This window comes from Cinclus cinclus, chromosome 16, assembly GCF_963662255.1.
Source record: "Cinclus cinclus chromosome 16, bCinCin1.1, whole genome shotgun sequence".
NCBI classification, from domain to species: domain Eukaryota; kingdom Metazoa; phylum Chordata; class Aves; order Passeriformes; family Cinclidae; genus Cinclus; species Cinclus cinclus.
The window spans coordinates 2,039,493-2,059,644 of record NC_085061.1 but is presented as its reverse complement, the minus strand read 5'-3'; the positions used below and the strand labels follow the sequence as shown (position 1 = coordinate 2,059,644).

The following is a 20,152-nucleotide window of genomic DNA, read 5'->3' as shown; positions in this document are numbered from 1 at the left end:
GAGACCTTGCTGGGAATGCAAACTGCAAGAACACCCCAAGGAAACCAAAAAGCCTGGCCTGGAGCCACCCTATTGTTTGGGGGAGGGACAGAAAACAAGGAGGGAGAGAAAATATGATCTGTGGTGACAACGCTTTGTAAACTGAACAAATAGATACAAATCAAGGGATTTCTTCAAATGCCAGCCCAGGGTCAGGTTGGTAAATCCCTGCTTTAGCCTCAGCCCAAATCCTTAAGGAAATCTGGATGCCAAAAGGCAAATGTTTGGATTAGAAACATCTTCATGGAGTGATGATGAGCAGAGCAAAGGGGTCTTTGCAAGGAAAAGAAATTCCTTTTATTTATATTTTTTTCCAGGAGAGTTTTCCATCTCTCTTGGAATAGATCATGGGTTGATTTGTACTTAGGAACCGAGTGTCAGGGGTGTTTTTGGGTAATTCCATGTTTTCTGCTGATCCTCTTGTGGCCACTCATCCTCTGGAGGAGAGTCCCACATGGGGTCTGCCCCTGGCTGCTCCTGGGATCCAGGGAATTGGGATGAACAGGGATCTGAGTTAATTCCAAACACTGAACGATCAGAGTTCACACCAGCACACCCACAAACCAGCAGAACGCACCTTAAAAAGGATAAAATTAAAAATAAAAACAAACAAACAAACAAACAAACAAAAAAAAAAACACCCAAACACTTCTGATGGAGGACTGAAAGCCAGCAAAAAGTTTCTTTCCATCTTTTCTCAGATCCATAAAAAAAGCAGTCCCAGGAAACGAACACTTGCAGGATCCTATCAAATTCCATAAGTTTGGAAGTGCTGTTGTTTCTCTTGCAGCTCAGGAGAATTTGGTTATTGGTGACCCCAAATCAAGATTTTAACCCTCAGAAGCATCTCCCCAGTTTGCCTTTCCAAGGCTGCAGCACCTCTGTCAATAACTGTGGTTGTTCCTGACTCCCAAATAAAACTGAGCTGGAAGCTCCCAGTGCTTCCTCCAACATCCTTCTCTGTCCCTCCTGGCGTTTCCCAAACTTGCTGGTGAAATCTGGGCTTTGCACGAGCTCTGCCTACAGGAATTTGCTCTCTGGGAACTCTTCTCCCATAGTTTTGTTTCTCCCATCAAACACACTGCAGGGTGAGCCATGCAGAACTCTGCTCCCAAGGTCTGGAGAAAGGTGAGACCCTCCCCAGGTGGCTTCTAGAGGCCACCAAATACAGAAATGTCCCCAGGCCCCAAAGGCACTTCTGTTCCCAAGGGGAACACCCTGGGCATGGAGAATTTTGGGGGCTTACCTGGGGCAGGGCTTGCACCACCGTGTCCAGCAGAGCTCTCATGCCTGTAGCCATTTTCAGCAGTTTCAGCACTGAAATGAGGAGCAAATCCTGCTCAGCAGGGCTGGGGGATGTTACAGGGAAAATCCAGGAAGGAAATTGAGGTTCAGGTCTTGCAGGGAGGGCTTAAATCTCTCTTATTGCTGTTTATACAGGTGGGGAGCTCTCTGCAGCCCAGCAGGGCTGAACATCACTGTCAGTCCCAAGGGGAATGGATTCCCACTTCCACAGGGCAGGGTTATGGGATATGGGGAAGGGATTCCTCCCTGGGAGGGTGGGGAAGGGCTGAAATCGAATACCCAGAGAAGCTGTGGCTGCCCCTGGATCACTGGAAGTGCCCAAGGCCAGGATGGATGGGGCTTGGAGCAGCCTGGGACAGTGGGAGCTGTCCCTGCCCATGGCAGGGGTGGCACTGGGTGGGCTTTGAGGTCCCTTCCAACCCAACCCATCCTGGAATTCTAAGAAAATGGACAAAAAATCTACAAGAACCCCAACGTGCCCAGGCAGGAATGTGGGAAGCACCTCATCAGTGAAGAGCATCTTCCCAGTCCCTGACTACCCTCTCTTCCCAGTGTGCTCTGGACCAGGAGTAAAGCTCTGTGATCCCAGGCTGGAATCAGAATCCACCCTCAGAGGCCACTGGAAAACCTCATGGAACCCCCAGCTGGCCTCTGAGCTGCCCATTCCACGTTCCCCACTGGGAATGAAGCAGCAGGGCTGGGAGGACAAATGTCCAAAGGGTTTCCTGGGGTGGCTGGAGACCACCCCCGAGCAGGACACACCTCTGGCTATCCTGAGCACCCTCATGATGCGGATGATGGTGGGGTTGATGGGAAGGGCAGCGTTCATCTCGATCTCCTCCAGCGTGATCCCCACAATCGACAGCAGAACTATGGCCAAGTCCAGCTGGTTCCACCTACAGACAGAGGGAGGACACACAAAATCCAAATTACACGTGGATAATCCAAATTACACGTGGATAATCCAAGAGGAGGAGTTTTTATGTCAGCAACAGGCACCAGCAAATCCCAAATTTCCTCATTTTTGTCTGCGCCCATGATTTTTAGGTGGCACAAAGCTCAGAGCAGATGGCACAGACATCCTGTGAGCCACAGAATCTGGGAGCTGACTGGGAAATGCTCCTGACCTCTAAGGTGAACTGGTCAGGCCTGGTGGAAAGGGAAATACCGGGGGAAAAGATGCATCTGGAATTTTGGGAAATTTCCTGAATTCCTCCTGCAAAGCACAGCCAGCAGTTCTCAGGATTTTTAGTTCTTACACTACAAAGTTTGCTCCCACAGAGAGCCAGCTCTGGGCTCTTCCCGTGTCACCACAGTGCTGCTGCATCTCCCCAGAACCTGGCTCTGAAACTGGGTCAATCCAGCCCCGAATCCCAAATCCACAGGGGTTCCAAATGTTCTCACCTGTCCTTAAAAAACCTCCGGAAACCAAAGGCCACCAACTTCAGCAGTGCCTCGAACACAAAGACGATGGTGAACACGTAGTTACAATACTTGAGGGCTTCATCCAGGGACTGCAAGGAGAGATCCCAGTTAGGCCAGCCCAGTTATCCCTTCTTAGACCCCCACAGAGGAACTGGCAGGGAGCAGGGTGAGGGAAGCAGAGAAATATCAGGAATGAAGTCATAAAGGCACGCAGAACTCACTAAATCACCCAGCAGAACTCAAATAAAGGCTTGGCCCCTGAGTCAAACCAAACCCTCCAAAGCACTAAGATTAGTTCTGCTAAAAATGTCAGGTTCAAGCTCAGTGCACAAATTGTTCAGACATGAAAAAATTCACCCCTTCCCCATCTCCTGAAGATTCCTTGCTCTGAAGTGCCCAGCCTTGGGGAGAAGAAAAGCCTCGATGGATCATTTCCTGATTCCAGCCCTCGGGACAAAGGCTTTGCTTAAAAAGCTCAGGGAAATAAATAAACCTTGGAGATGGATGAAACCTTTCCTTGTTGAAAAATGGGACATCTCCAGAGCTGGGCAAAGCGTGTCCATATTTGGTGCAACGTTCCCGCTCTCCACGGAGCCGCTGTCGGAAGTCAGGAATCCACAGTGTTTATACTTGAGGATGATGAGTGTTTATAATGGATTTCATTGGAGATGGGGGCCAACAATAGCAAAGGAATCTTGTGGGGCCTTAAATAGACAGCTGGGGGTGAGGGGAGCAGCTCTTGGGATGGGGAGGGATTCAGGGATAGGAGGGAGGGAAGGGGAATTTAGCTCAGTGTAGCGCAGGACACTGAATTTTCAATAAAGATGGGAATTGTGAGCATCAAAGCAGACAAAAAAAAGGAAATAAATGCAACAGAGGAAACCCCAGGGCAGAGGAAAACTTTTTGTCTTCTCTGTGGGACGCCTGGCTTTGCTGACCCCACACACAGTGAGGTCACCAGGGCATGGCCATGCCCTTGATTTTTGGGAATGAGAGCTGGAAGTTTCTTAGACTTTGGCAACAATCCCGATTTTTTGATCCAGTACCTAAAATAAAATGACAGCTTAGAAACCACGGGACAATTTCCTGTTCCATCCAAAGCCTGAGCCTGACTCCTCGCATCGTTTGTGACCGTTTGCATTTGGATTTACAACTCTGTGCTAAACCAACGTAAACCAAGCGTAAATAAAACCTCATGTGGATAAACAACATTTCCATGGGAAACAAAGGAATTACCCTGGTGTCAAACACACACACACACACACACCACATTACCCTCTGGCTCAGCATCCAGAAGGCATTTGCAGGTTACCATGGAATGCTGGAAAAGGAAATGCTGAGCCAGAGCTTCATAAATGATAATGAAATGGCAAATGTATAGAAGGAGAATTTATAAATTGATATAAGTTTATATATCGGCCCCTTTGATTTATGTGAAATGTGTTCTGAGGGGAGAATGATTTTATAATGCATTTTAAAAGGGGAGGATTGTACTTTTAAATTGGTGGTTTTTTTTTTTTAATTCATTGAGGAAAAGAAACGCTCTGCACGCTGTAACCCCGAGTTTGTATCTGTTAATGGAATGTTCAAAAACTCCAAACTGTTTTCCAGTGTGAGGCTCAGTCAAGTTTGGGAGCAGGGGAGGAAATATTTGGATTGGTCTTTTCCTGGTAAAAGCTTAATTTACTCTCCATTAGCTTGGGGTTTTTTTACCCAAAGCAGGGAAATCAAGGTTTTGCCTGGGGCAGTGACTCCCAAATGGCAGAGCTGGATCAGAATGCTGAAGCTGCCCAAGAACTGGTGATGCCTTTTTGGGACTACCTAAAAACAGAGGCTAAACAAAAGTAAGGGGATAAAAAGTTTTTCTATTTATTGAAGGGCCTTCAGGTACATTTAGGGCAGACAAAGCCTCCCCAGGGGCTGCAGCCAAAAATGGATGATGGGTCATGGGTTTTAACACCTTTATAAATTTGGTTAATTTGCATACCGAGGGTTAATCTTCCAATTAAAGCTTTAGGTAATGAAATAATTTACCCCAAATTTGCTGCCCCCCAACTCACTTTTGTTTACATTTTCTGGAGCCTGAGGCAGTGAGGTGTCCTTGACTCCCAGCCTAGACAGAAATTGTTGCGTCTGACCAAAATGGGAGAGCAGCAGCTCACACTGGGTATGGAGTTTAGAGTTACACACCAAAGAATTACAGGATTACAATATATCAAACATTACAAATCCAAAACCCTAAGGCATCATTGGCAATGTCCCCGTGGGCAAAGTTCTCCCAGGGGAGCTGTGCTGGGGGGGCACAGCTTGGGGCTTGTTTATGTCAAACACCTTTGACATCAATCACAAGAGCTGATGCAGAAATTTATATCCATTTATAAATTTTCCACCTGTAAATTTTCTAATTCTAATTTCCACTTGGGGCACAGCTCCTACCTTGGGCTGGTTGTAGTGCTCCATGGACATGGTGATGACGTTGACGCCGATGATGAAGGTGATGAAGAGGTCGAGGTAGTGGCTGGTGCACAGGCTGTGGATGTATCTCCTGGCTGGGGAGTAGTCGGCGTAGTAGGGTCTGCGCTGGGCTTCTGTGGGGACACAAAGGACAGCAGTGAGCCCAGGGGGCTGCAGGGCTGGGGGACACCAGCACGTGGCATCAAGGTCACCTCCCACCCGGGGACGGGGTGGAGAGAGGAGCTGGGCAGAGCATGGGAAGGGCTGAGTGATCCCTAAATGATCCCTGAGTGATTCCTGTGTAATCCCTGAGTGATCTCTAAACGATCCCTGAATGATCCCTGAGTGATCCCTGAATGATCCCTGAGTGATCCCTGAGTGATTCTTGAGTAATTAATGAGTGATCCCTGTGTAATTCCTGTACAATTCCTGTGCAATCCCTGTGTAATCCCTCTGTGATCCCTGTGTAATTCCTGTATAATTCCTATGTAGTCCCTCTGTGATCCCTGTGTGATCCCTGTGCAATCCCTGTGTTATCCCTGTGTAATTCCTGAGTGATCCCTGTGTAATTCCTGTGCAATCCCTGTGTGATCCCTGAGTGATCCTGCCTCCCACCACAGCCCTGCTGGGGTTTTTGGGATCTGGTGCCAGCCAGGTCCTTCCCTGTGTGCCCCAATCTCCTCTTGGAATGGGAAGCAGACAGGGCAGGAGCAGGAAGGACACAGGACCCAAAACGGAGGGAAAAGCTTCAGCTGCAGGTGAGGGCAAAGTTTAGGGCAGGACTCATCTCTCCCAATCCTGCAGGAATATTCCAGGTGGGAGAAGGACATGCCCCAAGCTCCAGAAGGTTTTTGGGGTGTTTAGAAGGCTTAAGGAAAAGCAGCAGGGTATTCCTGAGGGATGGGAGCACACAGGACACAGCCACAAAGTGCTTGGCTCTGCCAGGACAACCAGCTCAAGCTCCTCTGGAAAAAGAAATATAAATTTATATTTATAAAAGGTAGAATTAAACAATATATCTAGGGCTCAGGGCATGGCTGCAGCTAAAACCATTCATGTGAATTTTATATCTCTGCCTTTGGTCGTGATTCCTCCTTTTTTTTCTCTTTGAAACATGGAAATTTCTGCCTGTGACCAAATTCCTGGGAATGTTCCAAGGAGAGTGTTTGGAGCCCAGGACTGCATTTACTGCCTGTGTCTCTCTGCAATGGAAGTGTGGCCACAGGGATGGCTGTGGAGTCAAATTCCTTCCAAACTTCAGCAATGTAAATATTCTGAGTTTACACAAGGCCAAGGCAGCACCACTGTGGGTTTTACAAGTGGAAGAGACGCTGAGGTCACACCAAGTCAGAGCAGGATTGTTCTTCACAGAGAGGGGATTTTGCAAATATTTCAGCAAATTCAGCTTAAAGTACATGAAGAGCTCAGAAAAAGTTGCTTCACCTTGAAAATAAGGAGGGAAATCAGTTCAGAAGCATTCAGTGACCTCCTGAAATCCACTCCTCTCATCCTGCTAATACATTTCAGATGGAAGGGCTCTTGAAATGCAGGAGGTTTTTTTTATTATTTTATTTTTGGTGCAACTGATGCCAGATCAGAATCCAAAACCTTAAAATTAATTGGATAAAGGGAAACAGGATCTGCAGCTCTCTTTCAACTACATTTTTTTCCTGGTAGTTAAAAGTACAGTGGAGGCATTTGAAAAACATTTCCTTCTGACCAGGGTCACCAAAGCTTTCTTTTTTTTTTTTTTTCCCTCCCTGCTAAGGGGTGTGGAAAAACAAGATGAAAGCAACCAGAGCTGATTTTGAATAATTTTTTTTTCCTGTTGCTTTCATGTGCCTTAATCCTAGGAGTCATCTTGGACTGCTGGGGCTGTCTCTGCTACTGAGCTCAGCCTGCCTGAAAAATAATAATAAAAACATTGCAGTATAATATTTATTTCAGCCTGTACTATGTGCTTTCACGTGTTTTCAGGATTACAACATCCTTGTCCTTTTCTTTTTTTTTTATTTTTTAATTTTTAGGGAAATGTCTTCTTGGGAGTGCAAATAACTCCTTGGGAGGTCTGAGAATACCCTTAATAGTTAAATGTTATATTAAGGGACTATTTATTAATGATGAATGGTTGATTAATGGATTCCAGGTTGATTAATGAGCAGGGATGGGTTGGCAGCACATAAGGAAAAGAGGTTGCAGGTGGTTTAACCACCCCTCACCTGCCCAAATGCCTGATTTATTCACTATTCAGCCAAAGATCACCTAATTACCAACTAATTATAGAAGGACAGTCACAAGAAGACATTTCCCACTGTCGGGGCACTGAGCTGAAATCCTCCAAAATTCCCTGGCAGCACCACAGCTCCTGCCCATGGGCTGGAGAGGAAAAAGCCAAGGAGGAAGGAGCCAGACCCAAAGGTGGCTCTGAGCACAGGGGGTCACACAGCAATATCAATTTATAAAATTCTCCCTGCCCCAGCACTGCCCAGGCCTGCCCAAATCCCTGCTGGGAACACTTAGGACAGGTTAAACCCCAGGGAGCTCGAGGAGAAGCCTGGCTCCTTTAGGATGCACACACAACCCAAAGCCAGAGAAAGGAACTCCCACGGGGAGAAAACATGCAAGGCCAGCGGGGATGGAGGTGACAGAGGTGACAATAACCACATGCAGCAGGGCCGTGCTCATGGGGACCCCATGCAACATCCACTCGAGGAGATGCTGCCCGTGCCAGGCTGGCAGAGAGAGCTGGGATGTGCCCAGGAGCTGGGATGTGCCCAAGGAGAGCTGGGATGTGCCCAGGGATGTGCCCAGAGGGAGCTGGGATGTGCTGGGATGTGCCCAAGGAGAGCTGGGATGTGCCCAGGGATGTGCCCAGAGGGAGCTGGGATGTGCTGGGATGTGCCCAGGAGCTGGGATGTGCCCAGGGATGTGCCCAAAGAGAGCTGGGTTGTGCTGGGATATGCCCAGGGATGTGCCCAGGGATGTGCCCTGGAGCTGGGGTTGGATCAGTGATCCCGGGAAGGCAGAGGGGTTGCAGCAGGGTGGGAGCAGTGGGAGAGCAGCCCCACACAGCTCTGGCAGGATGGAGGCAGCGTCCCCGAGCTCCAGAGCATCAGCCCTGCTCACTGCCAATCCCTTCAGGAGCTCTGGGCTCCTCACAGGTCACATTTTTAACTTTTGGAGGGAATTTTAAGTCCCCAAATTGTGCTGAAGGTTCACTGCGCACACCCCAAGTGCTGCTGGCGCAACCAGAACTTGGGGTTCTGAGGGAGAACCTGGATGAGGAGGACGAGGCTGCTCCATGGGATGTGGGAACAGCAACCAGGGGACACCAGGGGACACCGGACCCACTGTTAATCACAGCAGGCCAAACACAACCTGTGCCTTGGGCTCCCTGGGAAAATGGTTTTTGGGATGAGATTCCCAAAAGATTTCTGTCACCATGGAATGGTTTGGGTTGGAAGGGACCTCAAAACCCACCCGGTGCCACCCCTGCCATGACAGGGACACCTTCCACTGTCCCAGGCTGTTCCCAGCCCAGCCTGACCTTGGACACTTCCAGGGACTCAGGAGCAGCCACAGCTTCTCTGGGAATTCCATCCCAGCCCCTTTCGACCCTCCCAGGGAGGAATTCCTTCCCAATATCCCACAGCTCTGCCCTGGGGCAGTGAGAATCCATTCCCCTTGTCCTGGCACTCCATGCTCTGTAAATGCTCTCTCTCCATCAAACACAAACAAGTTTCCCTTCAGCTCCTTGTTTGAACTGGTGGAAATGCAGGAAGGGATAAAAAGAAACCATCAAACAGATGAAAAAAGGAAAATCCCAGCCTTTCCCCCCCCCCTGCTTTTAGATGCTGCCTAATACTCAAATCTCACCTCTCTGCAGAGTATTTCAACTTTGCTTGTGGTTCTGCTGACATGGAAATTAATGAAGCCCCGTCCCCTGGCTTAAAAGCATTTTTAGCTGGCATTACAATTCCCAGCTCCAGCTCCTCCATTACAATGCTCTGCATGAAACATTAGAAAGCCCTAATGGGGTTATTCATGCCTGGAACGGAGCAGCTCTGTACCTGCAGCTGCCTGGAAAAAAAACAAGCAGCAGGGTTTGATAATTCCCTGCTTGGAAACTCTGAACACTCAGGGATACAGCACCCAAAATTGTAGTTTTCCAGCTCAAGTGATTCTGCTGGATACAGAGGGGTTTGTGGCACTGAGAGGATGTTTAAATTGGAATATCACCACGTGCCACCCTCTACAGAAAGGTTTGCAGTCACTGATTTGAAAGGCACCTCTGCTGGGGCTTAAAATTTTGACTTGCCCTTCCACAATTCCCAGCTCTGATGGGAAAAGCCTGGGAGGAGCAGATTTGTGGCCACTCTCCTCTCATAGAGCTGAAATCAGGAAAAAGTATTTCTGAATTCCCAGGGTTTTTTTTTTTTTTGGGGGGGGGGGGGGGGGGGGGAAAGGAGCACTCTGCTCCCAGCTGGAGCTGTGATTTCCAGCTTTCCCTGCTCTGCTTTCAGCCCCCTGTGTCACCCAGACCCTCGTGCAGCTTTTGAAGTCTCCAGAGCTGACCTGACACGGCAGATCCAGGAGGGCTGGGTTTGGCCCTGGATCCCAAAGGCAGAGCAGGTCAAGCTGAGCCATGTGTTTTTAATCAAAACCTTCAATCTGGGGAGGCTGGTTTCACTCTGAGTCTTCTGAGAAGCTCATTAAAAGGCTGAGAGCAGCAGGATTGTTAAATTACACTTGGATATAATGGACAGAGCAGGGACAGCGTCAGGCAAAATATTCTGGTTTATCTTGATTTTTTTTTTTCTTTTCACATAAAGAAGTTCACTGAGCAGTTCTGCCTTTAAAACCACATCAAATGCATTTCTCAGTGTCCTCAACCCCTGCCCTCTGCTTTCCTTGAGCAGACTGAACCTGCTGCCAATCCCTTCAGCAAAGTGGCCCTCAGATGGGAAGGAAGAAATGTTTTGGAAAAGATCTGAGGTGATGACAGAAAAGAATTGGGCTCAGAGGGACCTTCCCTGAAAAATCATCCCAGAGCAGGTGATGATTCCCCATCCCACCTGAGAAGGAGTTGGGTCCTGCTGCAGGGCTGTGTTCTCCATGGAGAAATTCCTCTGCCAGGTTCCCAGTCCTGGATCCAAGCTGGGTCTGGCACCCAGAACCATTCCCAGGGCTGTATTTTCCACAGAGCAATCCCTCTGCTGGGTTCCCAGACACCAGATCCTGGACCCAGCTTGGGAATTGCACCCAGGATCACCCAGCTGAGGTTTAATCCATTCCAGAGCTGTGTCCTCCATGGAACAATTCCTCTGCCAGGCTCCAAATTCTGGATCCAGCCTGGGAATTGCACCCAGGATCACCCAGCTGAGGTTCAACCCATTCCCAGCCCCAAGCCCAGCCTGCCCCAGCTCCGTGGTGCATTTTTGTGCGTGCAGGTAAGGACAGATCCCCCAGCCCTCAATCCCCAGGGAACATCACAGACAAGGGACAGGACACACAGGCAAAGTGCCAGGCAGACAGATAGCCCAGAGGGTGCATTTGTGTCCTGGGCTGGCTATTCCTCCTGTTAAAAGAGAAATTCTTCCTCCTCTCCTGCTCTGTCCAGCGCTAGGAATGCTGACTGAGTTAAAAGCAGGGATCTCTGTCAGCATTCCCACATTTCTCCCTCCTCTCCCTGGGGTGACCAGGGTCCCTCCTGCTGCTCCAGAGGGGTGACACAGAGTGCTGGGACACATGGAAGCGGTGGAAGGGACACATGGAAGCAGAGGAAGCTGCCAGCTGCTGTCACCATGCAGATCCCACAGCTCCCCGAGCACACACACACTGCCCACAGTCACAGCTCACATCTTTCTGAGTCTGCCATGTTTTGTTTTTTTGTTTTTTTTTTTTTTTTCATCAAATCCATCATCACCTAAATCACCCAGGAAGTTCAAACCCCAACCAATGGAAACAAAAAATAATCCCTTGAAATGGAAACAATGATTTCCCAGAAGTGTAGCAGATATTTGGGTTCAACCTTGTGAACAGCTCCAATCTGGATGCCAAGCTGTTCTTGCAGGTAGAGCCAGACAGTTCCAGGGAACCTTCTGGAAGCCCAGCACATGGCCAAATGTCTCATTCCTCAGCTGCTCTATTGGCTTTCCCCTTCCAGAAATCTGTCCTCCTCCCTGTGTGCTCTCCGTGAAATGTTACAACCCTCATCTGTGCAATGGCTGCTCTGAAATAGCTCCTTGGAGGTGGTGGATAAAGAGGGACAATGTCACAGTGTCCATCACTTTGACAGGGGCTGGCTCTTTCTGGTGTCTGAGCTGTGCAGTCACAGCCAGGCTTTAATAAGATTTATTTCCTAATCAGGAATGGAGCTGTGCCTCCATACCTGTGCCCATGTTTTCTCTAAGGATGCTTAAAATTGCTTTTTTTTTTTTCCTTTTTTAAAAATTTCATATAAACTTCGAGTTTATCTGAATGTCTTTTAGGTCAGCACTTTGGGGTAAAAGCTGCACAAGGAGGACTCCTGGGACCCTAAAACTGATTCTCATCCTTCTGCTGGAAATGCTGCCTTCAGTATTTCCACCCTCAGACTCACAAAGCAAAATGGGAAAAGGGGAAGGAAATTGCATTTGAACTCTTGGAAATCTCTGGAGGGACTCAGTGTCTGAGCTGGATTTCATTTTCAGCCAGGCACTGAACTCACAACTGGCTAAAATCAAATGGGTTTGGCCCTCCCTGTGGTGTCATTAAGGTCCCGTGGGGACAACAGTGCCACCAATTAGTGCTGAGGTGTCCCCTGGCTCTAAGGAGGAGCAGGAGAGGGGTTGTGAGGGATGCAGGGAATGGGATGGGGCTCCTCCCAGCACAGCCTGTGCCTGTTTATCCTGCTGGAAATGGATAATCCATGGTTTGATGTGTGGCACACAAGCTATTTGTCCCAATATTTGCTCCTTCCAGGAGATGACACGGCCAGGCAGAGTCACAGCACTGCTGCAAGCAAACAGGGCCAGAAAAGCTCGGCCTTACCCCTGACTGAGCTCAGCTTTGATCTCAGTGGCCAAGCCAGGTTTGCTCACTCCTCAAAAATGCCTGGCAGGCTCTCCCTGCTCACTGAAACCTCTGGGAAAGCTGGGGCTGCTCTCCTGGCAGTTTTCCTGGGAATACCCACTCGGCGCTGGCTTGTCCCAGGTGCAGCCTGCCCAGGGGAGGTGGGAATGAACAGGTTTGGGACAGGAAGGGAACACAGGCTCAGGTGGTTTTGGGGTTTGATGGTCCCTATTAGACTCACTGAGAAGGGAATTTTGGCTAAAGGCCTCTTTTGGTTTTTAGCCCTGCTCCTGGCCAGTGTTCCAAGGACAAAATGAGTCCCAGCCTGGAACGGGACGAGCATCTCTTGCCATGCGCATCCGCCCAAGAGGAATTTTTGGGAATTGCAGTCCCACCCCGGGGCTCCCCTGCTGTCCCCAGGCTGTGGCTCTGTCCATGCCCCATGCAGTGTCTGTGGCATGCGGGGCCATGCTCCGTGATGATCCCAAACAGCATCACCACGGCTTTATCTGATGAAAGAACTCTCAAATCCAGCCCCACCAACCATCCTCAGCCGCAGGCGGCGCGTTAAGGCACGAGGGAGCCTTGGAGTGGCCTCCAGGCACAGGGGGAGCAGGGAAAGCTGCTCACCCTGTGTCCCTTGGTGCTTGGGACAGCGTGGCCTTGCAGAGAGGGCTCTGCCAGAGGAGGATTTTCTCCCCAGCCAGGTGAACAGGTAACAATCCCCACTACCAAGGTGTCACCAGCCCGAGCCTTACGGCACCGCCAAAGAGGCAGCGAAGCAACGCAACCTCCTGAACCCCAACGACAACAACAACAACAACAACAAAAAATAAACAACCCAAAAAAGAAATCTTGCTTTGGGAGCAGGCAGGGCTCAGAAAGATTTTGGTTTGTAAGGCACTCTACCGACCAGACAGGTACATCTCCTTACTCCTGCGCTTTTTCTCCAGGCGGCGCAGCCGCTTCTCCTCGCGGCGCCGCGCCTCCTCCGCCTCCTGGTGCTGCCGGCACTTGTGGAAGTTCTCCACCACCACCCCCACGAACATGTTGAGCACGAAGAAGCTGACGATGAGCAGGAAGGAGATGAAGTAGAGCAGCATCCAAGGGTTGTGGTTCTGGACGGGCTGGGGGAGGGAAGAACAAGGGAGAAGCGGCACAGGCCGGGTGGGTTAAGTCAGTTTTGGTGCAACAAGTCGTGCAGGGAGGAGAGGACTGGGAGGAGGTTTTTCCTGAAGTATTTTCCTCTCACCTTCTCACTGACTAAAATTTTACTGTTTGGTGAAAAACCCACCCAAAACCGCCTTAGAGGATTTAATTATTTTGGCGTTTATTTCACACGGCTTCAGATAAATCTCAGTGGGTGAGCATCATCCCACCAGCAAGATTGTTTCAGCTAAAGATAGGCTCCAGATTTTTAATTTTTCAGATGTGGGCTCCGGCTTAATGTTTCTCAGTTGTTAGCAGATCTTTAGAAGTGGGGGAAATGAAGTCCAAAGTGTTACTGTTGCTCTGGGTGGGTCTTACTCATGCGAGACTCAACTTCCCACAGAAAATGCCAAATAACTCACAAACTGAATGCCTTTTCCACAACATTCCTGGTGGTTTCCCATCCTCAAGTACCCTCATTCTAATTCATTCTACATCCTCTGATGTAGGACACATCAGAGCTTGTCCTACATGGGAAGAGGCCGTGGAAAAGCAACTCCAAAAAAAAAAAAAAAAGAAAAGAATGGAAAACTGGCAGCTCAATCAGCAAACAGGACCTCGAGGAGGTTCTACAGCTCTGCTCTTTCCTGGGATTTCAAAAAGCCCGGAGTGCTCAGGGCTGAGGCTGGAGAGAGGAGCACAGCTGGGCTCTGCAGAACAGGTACCTGTTGGTCAATGCCCACGGCGTCCAGCCCGTCGTACATGATGTTCACCCAGCCATCCTTGGAGGAGAGCACAAACAGGGACATCAGGGCCTGGAAAAGGGACACAAGGGTGGTTGTTGGATCCCAGAAACCTGGATTTTTTGAGCTGTCTTGTGGTTTCTGCCACTGACCCCCTGGAGAACACTGCTTTTGACCTGAGGCCTTGGAGAAGGCTTCAAAATTTGAGTGATGGAGTTAAAGTCACTGTAGTTAAAGAGAAGTGTGTGATTTCACATGGTGAAGGGTTTTGAATTTGAGGTTTTTATAATGTAGTAATAGGTATGGGACAAGATGGAGGATTTTGGATGGTCTCTCTTTTCAGTGTTCATCTTCCCTCTTTTTCATGATTTCAGGTAGTTTTTGGTTGGACAGTCAGTGTCACACTGAGGGTCACAGGAGTTTGGTTATTGGGTCAAAGGTATAAATAATACAGGTGTTAATTCTCTATTGGACTGTTTAAGAGACCGTGCAGCTAGCTAGGTTCAGCTCCATTCTCCTCACTTTTAGGAGTGCTGCAGAACTCTCTGTACTTTAGATAAGATTTAATAAACGACCAAACCCAAACACGAGAAAATCCGTCTCCTTCATGTTTTTTAATCCTGTCTCTGAGTGAAGGCAGAAGAAAGCTGCAGACAAGCCACTAATTAAGTGGTGCAAGCACCACCCTTTACAGCTGGTCTTGTCCAGAGAAAGAACTCCCAACCCCTCCTGTGGCCTGGCCTGCTTTTCAGACACTATAAAGCACCTTATTCTCTTCAGCTGCAAACACAACAAGAAATCAAGAGAATAAAAGGGGAAGATGAGGGATTGCATCCCAAAGCAGTGGCTTTAGGATAACACTCCAAAACCCAAGGAATTGTACAACCATAGCAAGAGATCAAGAGTTGATCTGATCCATTTTTACACATTCAGTGTAAAAGACAAAGATTTCCAGATAAAGTCACAGAATGACCAAGGATGGAAAAAGCCTCAAAGATCACCGAGTGCAAATATTAACCCACTGATAGATGATTGCATCAACAATTATAGAAAATTCCCATGACAGAGGCTCCACACCCTCCTGAAGCCACCCATTTCTAGTGTTCACCCATGAAAAGCTGGCAGAGAAAGATCCCTGCGGGGAGGACTTTACCTGCCCCAAATTGTCGAAGTTGTATTTCCTCCGGACCCATTTGTAGTGAGCGTTGGTGCAGTCAGCCTTCGTGGTGATGTTTTTGACATCAGGGCCATCACAGTAGTAGAACTTGCCTTTAAAAAGCTGCGTTTGAGAACACAAAATTTAAAAAAAAGAACAAAAAAAAAAAAAAAAAGAAAAAGAAAAAGCAGCTTTGAAAAGTCTGTTCTCTGATTCATCTTTCATTCCTTTAGTAGAGTTCATCAGGGAGGTCTGTCTGTTCTCCTAATCCAGAGCTCCTTGCTGGGAGCAGCTGCCAACCCCACCCTGGATCATCTCTCCAAAAACCTGGCTCTTCTTCCCAAACGGAAATCTTCCTTTGGAGGCATTTCAGTTCATTATTTCCACCTCAACCCCACTGGGTGAGAAAAGCAGCTTCTCTTTTGCAGCAGTCACTTACAGGGGAGGGAAATACTCTACCTGGACCCCTAAAATTCCAAAGATAATGAAGAAAGCACAGCAGATGAGAACAATATTCCCAATAGGCCTCAAGGAGGAGATCAAGGTTTCCACCACCAACTTCAGACCTGGGGCTCTGCTGATGACTCTAGGAAAAAAAAAAAAAAAAGACAAGAGAACAAAACTTTTAATTTTTATCCATGTCCTGTTATCACCCAGCCTCTTCTCTCCTCTGCTCTCTGAGGCTGGCACCACCCTCCTCTACCTGCAGGCAGGGATTTTTTTCAAGCAACCAGAACATTCTCAATCACCTCGGATGGAATTCAGACAGCGGCAGCTGGGCAGAGCAAGGAGGGGACACTCCCCATGGGCAGGATATCACAGAGCTCCCACTGTGGGGTGTTTGTCCCTCACTGCAGGAGCGTGACCCCTCCAAGGGTTCTGATCCCAGCACAGGGACACAGGCAGGACCCTCCTTCCTCTCATAGCACGTCAGCAGCTTCCCAGTGGGCCTGGAGAGCACATCTGCTGCTCTTTCTGCACTAGTGGCCATGACAACTTTCTAAACAGGGTAATTCCAATTTGTTCCCTAATTAGTTCCTGCACTGGCTCTTAGCTCACAGGAGCCTGTGATCAACAGCTCCACATCCAAAGGGTCAATCCTGCTGGCAAGCAGATTCCTGGTGTGCTCTGAGGCAGGTTTGGGGGTTTAGGAAGAGCAGGAGTGTTGCTTTCCTGAAGGAGAGCCTGGGGAATGCACTGGCCTCCCCTGGGGATGTGGGAGTGGAACCAGCCCAAACCAAGCTTTCCTGGGAAGGGCCAGGTGGGAGTTTTTGCCTGAAAAACATCCAAGTTGTTTTTTAGGATGGGCTTGTAGAGCATGAGTCCTTGCTGGGAGTTGCAGCTCCCATGGATAATGATGCTTTGTGCCTGCCAAGCCCAAAGAAAAGAGTTTTGTGCTGCAGCATTTCCACAGGGTCTTGTTTGAGAGAAATCATGCGGAGACTGAACTGCACCTCCAAAGTGTTAGGAATGGTCCCTGGAGCCATCCTGTGCTCAGTGAGGCCGTGGTGAGAGGTGATGAATTCCTTTCTATTCATAGGGATCTGGCCTAGTTATTCTCAAAGACCAATTCCCTCTTTTCCCCTTCCCTTTCCTCATGAACTGCCCGTGCCCTGAATTCTGGTCCCACTTCTGTGGGTCACACAGGGTGACCTGTCCAGGGTGTCTTGGGGAGCCAGCACTGCCAGGGGACCCTGGTGCCAGCAGCACAACAGCAAGGAGCCAGGGACACTCATTTCCTTGTCACTAAGGTGACAGGTAGCACAAAGAGCTGTTGTTCTTGTGGTCTAAAAGATTCCCTCTTCCTATCACTCTCACAAGCATGGCTTTGTCCCAGAAAGTTTCCAGGTTCTTGGAGGTGACTGTCTCATTCCCCTGAAATTTCAGGCAAAAAAAAGGCTCCCGTTTCTTGCCAAGCAGGATGAAACCAGAACAGGAGCCGATCCAAATCCCACCTCCCAAGCATTATCCCTCCTTATTGTGCGATCATAACCAAAATCCAAATTGTCTTTACTCCTGTTCTCACATACTGGAAGCTCTGCCCTCCTGTGCCTCGCTGAGGGAGGAGCTGCTTTGCAGGGTCAGGAGTACAGGGAAGGATGCTGGAGATGATCAAATCCCCATCAGCACCTGTTCAACTGCAAATCCCTCTTTGCTGGGGAATTCCTGTGAGGCTGTGCAGTTGAGGAAGGAGCCAGAGCGATAAAATTGCAGTGTGGAGGAGGCTCTGACTGCACTCACTCCAGATTATGACAACACCTCTCACTCCAAACTCCCGCTGCGCGTATCCGAGCTGGAGAAGATGAATTGGAATTCATTTCACCGTTTCCAAACAGTTTCTCACTGAGTTTAGAGATCCCCAAAGATGTTTCTACCCGTGTTGTATTTCAGCTTTTCGTGTTATTAAGCAAGACCTTGTGCATTTCCCCAACTCTCTGATTTATCAGCACGTACCGGAGAGGTCTCAGGGTCCGCAGAAGCCTCAACACACGAAGGACTCCCAGGATTTTGGCTCCTCCTGCTGATGCCATGGACACAATGATGTCAATGATGGATACAAAGACGAGGACTCCATCCAGGACGTTCCAGCTGCTCTGCAGGTACGTGTTCTCCCCAGAGAAAAAGCCAAGAGCTACCACCTGCAGCCAGGAGAAGGGAGACATTGAAATTTTCACCCGGATCCTAAGTCTGGCATGGTCTGGTCTTTGCCAGAATTTGCTCTGGGCCATGGGATGAAGCTCTAATTACCTTAACCATCATTTCAGCCACGAAGATGGCAGTGAAGATGTAATTAGAGACACTTAAGAATATCCTTTCCTGGAAAACACAGAACAACAAAGAGAGACGAGTTAGAAACCCAACATTTATCTTGCAGGGTCTGGCCCTGAGGAGATGAAGATCTGCCTGGGGGATGGAGGAAGGAAATGCCTCTCACTGTGCTCAGGGGGTCGATGTCTGGTCTCTCCAGAGCTATGGTGATGCAGTTGAGGAAGATAAAGACCAGCACCACGTGGTCAAACATTTTGTGGGCAATGACCTTCTGGCACATCATTCGGAACCTGAAGAAAGGTGAAAAAAAACAGATCCTTCAGAAGTTTGGGTCAGGAATTGGCTCCTCCCCAAAACCCTTCTGCTGATGTACCACCAGCACCAGCCCAGGTGGTGAGGCAGCATCTCCATGGTTTTGGCCATGATTATCATTAATTATTAATTATTACTACTGCTGGCTAAACTGCTGGCAGCAGTGGGGTGAAGCATGCAGTTCTGCCTACACCAGACTGAAAACTTTACTTCAAAATTGGGAACTGGATTTCTAGAATTCGGAAGGATTTTTCCCAAGGGGAGATTTGCTAGGAATGCAATATTCCATTACCTCAAACATCTGCTGGGCTGGAATTTCACTGGAATTTCTTACCTGTTCTGTGGGGAAAACAAGTAGAGGGACCAGTCCTCGTGAGTCTTGCACCACTGGGGTTTGTAGGGCTCCAGGGCTTTGCGGATCCGGTAGCAATAACTCTGGATTAAAAAAGAAGGAACGCCTTTTCTTCCTCTTTTATTTTCCTGCCTCTTCAACTTTCACAGGTTTTTTTTTTTTTTTTTGTGGAAGCAGAGGGCAGTAAATGGCTTTTCATTGTGTCTGTGGGCAGTCACAGCTTTTGGGACAGAGCTGCGGTGGCCATTGTCACATTTGTCCAAGAAAATAAGGAGGAAAGGGGTGGAAAAAGGGAAGAGATGGACAGGATAAAGCATGACTTGTGGGAAGGTGTTGTTTAGAGATACAGAGTTGTGTCAAACCCAAAAAGGACTCAAGCAACCAAAAAAGTTAAGTGGAAAGCATTTCTTTTTAGGCTTTCAAGCTTTCCTGACACCAAGCAGCTCCTAAGGGTAAAGCCATTCACCTGCTGTGTCTGCAGCTCATTTTTGGAGGCATCCTGGGCCAGGAGGACAATCCTGATCGGCCCAGAAATGAGACATTTTTGGGAAAAAATGAAGTTTCACCTCTTGGGCCACCACTGGAATGTCACAGCCTAAAAAAAGATCTCTTAAAAAAGGGGATCTTTCAGGAAGTAAACTAAAATTCCTCAGCTCGGGACTGCCAACCCCAACCTCGAGGCAGTAACGCATTTCCAGGCCGGATTCCCATCCATCCTTTCAGGGATGGAAAAACCACTTAAAGCATGAATTCCACACAAAACCCCACAGGACTCACATCCTCCATGTCATCCTCATAGTCCAGGGCGTCCTCCTTGTGTCCATCCACCCTGAGGAAGAACTCGGCGCTGGGGCCGTGGCCCATCTTGCCGTTGCAGTCGTGGAACTCCGCGGGCAGCAGGGCGGCGGGGCCGAGCCCAAGCTGGCGTACCGAGGGCACCCGGAGCAGCTCAGGCAGCTCCTGAGAGCCGCGGTAATCCAGGGATTCCGCCCGGCGCGGCAGCGAGGGCCGGCTGAGCGTGCTGGACTTGGCGTCGTCCGAGTCGTCGTCCGTGCTGCCTTTCCCCTCTCCCGACAGCAGCGATTCCCGTTCTCCCGACTGGTTCTTCTTCTTGAGGCTCGGCGCCCTGCCCAGGCTGTTCCAGCTCGAGCGGCGGCTGCCCCAGTTGCTACTGGTGCCCCAGTTGGTGCAGGGGGAGCTGCGGAGGCTGGACTGGGAAGGGAAGGCAGGCGTGGGATTAGATTTAGAGATCCCCAAAGATGTTTCTACCCATGCTGTCTTTCAGCTTCTCGTGTTGTTAAGCGAGACTTTGCTTAAATGGGGTTGTTTGCAGGAGGAAGCCAAAGGATTGGGGTCTTTTTGCTCACGCTGGTGAAAGTCATGGCCTTCCCCTTC

At 49.1% G+C, this 20,152-nt stretch overlaps 1 protein-coding gene across 1 annotated transcript in view; it reads right to left on the bottom strand.

Moving 5' to 3' along the window:
- Positions 1-20,152, bottom strand: part of CACNA1H (calcium voltage-gated channel subunit alpha1 H) — a 160,033-nt gene that overhangs the window by 21,435 nt on the left and 118,446 nt on the right. Inside the window, exons 16-28 of the mRNA XM_062503239.1 lie at positions 19,535-19,969; positions 18,740-18,840; positions 18,260-18,383; positions 18,073-18,141; positions 17,779-17,963; positions 15,784-15,910; positions 15,322-15,447; positions 14,151-14,240; positions 13,190-13,403; positions 5,206-5,357; positions 2,749-2,858; positions 2,107-2,240; positions 1,286-1,356 (exon numbers count right to left, since the gene is read on the bottom strand). Of these exons, the coding sequence (XP_062359223.1) occupies positions 1,286-1,356; positions 2,107-2,240; positions 2,749-2,858; positions 5,206-5,357; positions 13,190-13,403; positions 14,151-14,240; positions 15,322-15,447; positions 15,784-15,910; positions 17,779-17,963; positions 18,073-18,141; positions 18,260-18,383; positions 18,740-18,840; positions 19,535-19,969 (1,938 nt within the window). The remainder of the gene's footprint in view (positions 1-1,285; positions 1,357-2,106; positions 2,241-2,748; positions 2,859-5,205; positions 5,358-13,189; positions 13,404-14,150; positions 14,241-15,321; positions 15,448-15,783; positions 15,911-17,778; positions 17,964-18,072; positions 18,142-18,259; positions 18,384-18,739; positions 18,841-19,534; positions 19,970-20,152) is intronic.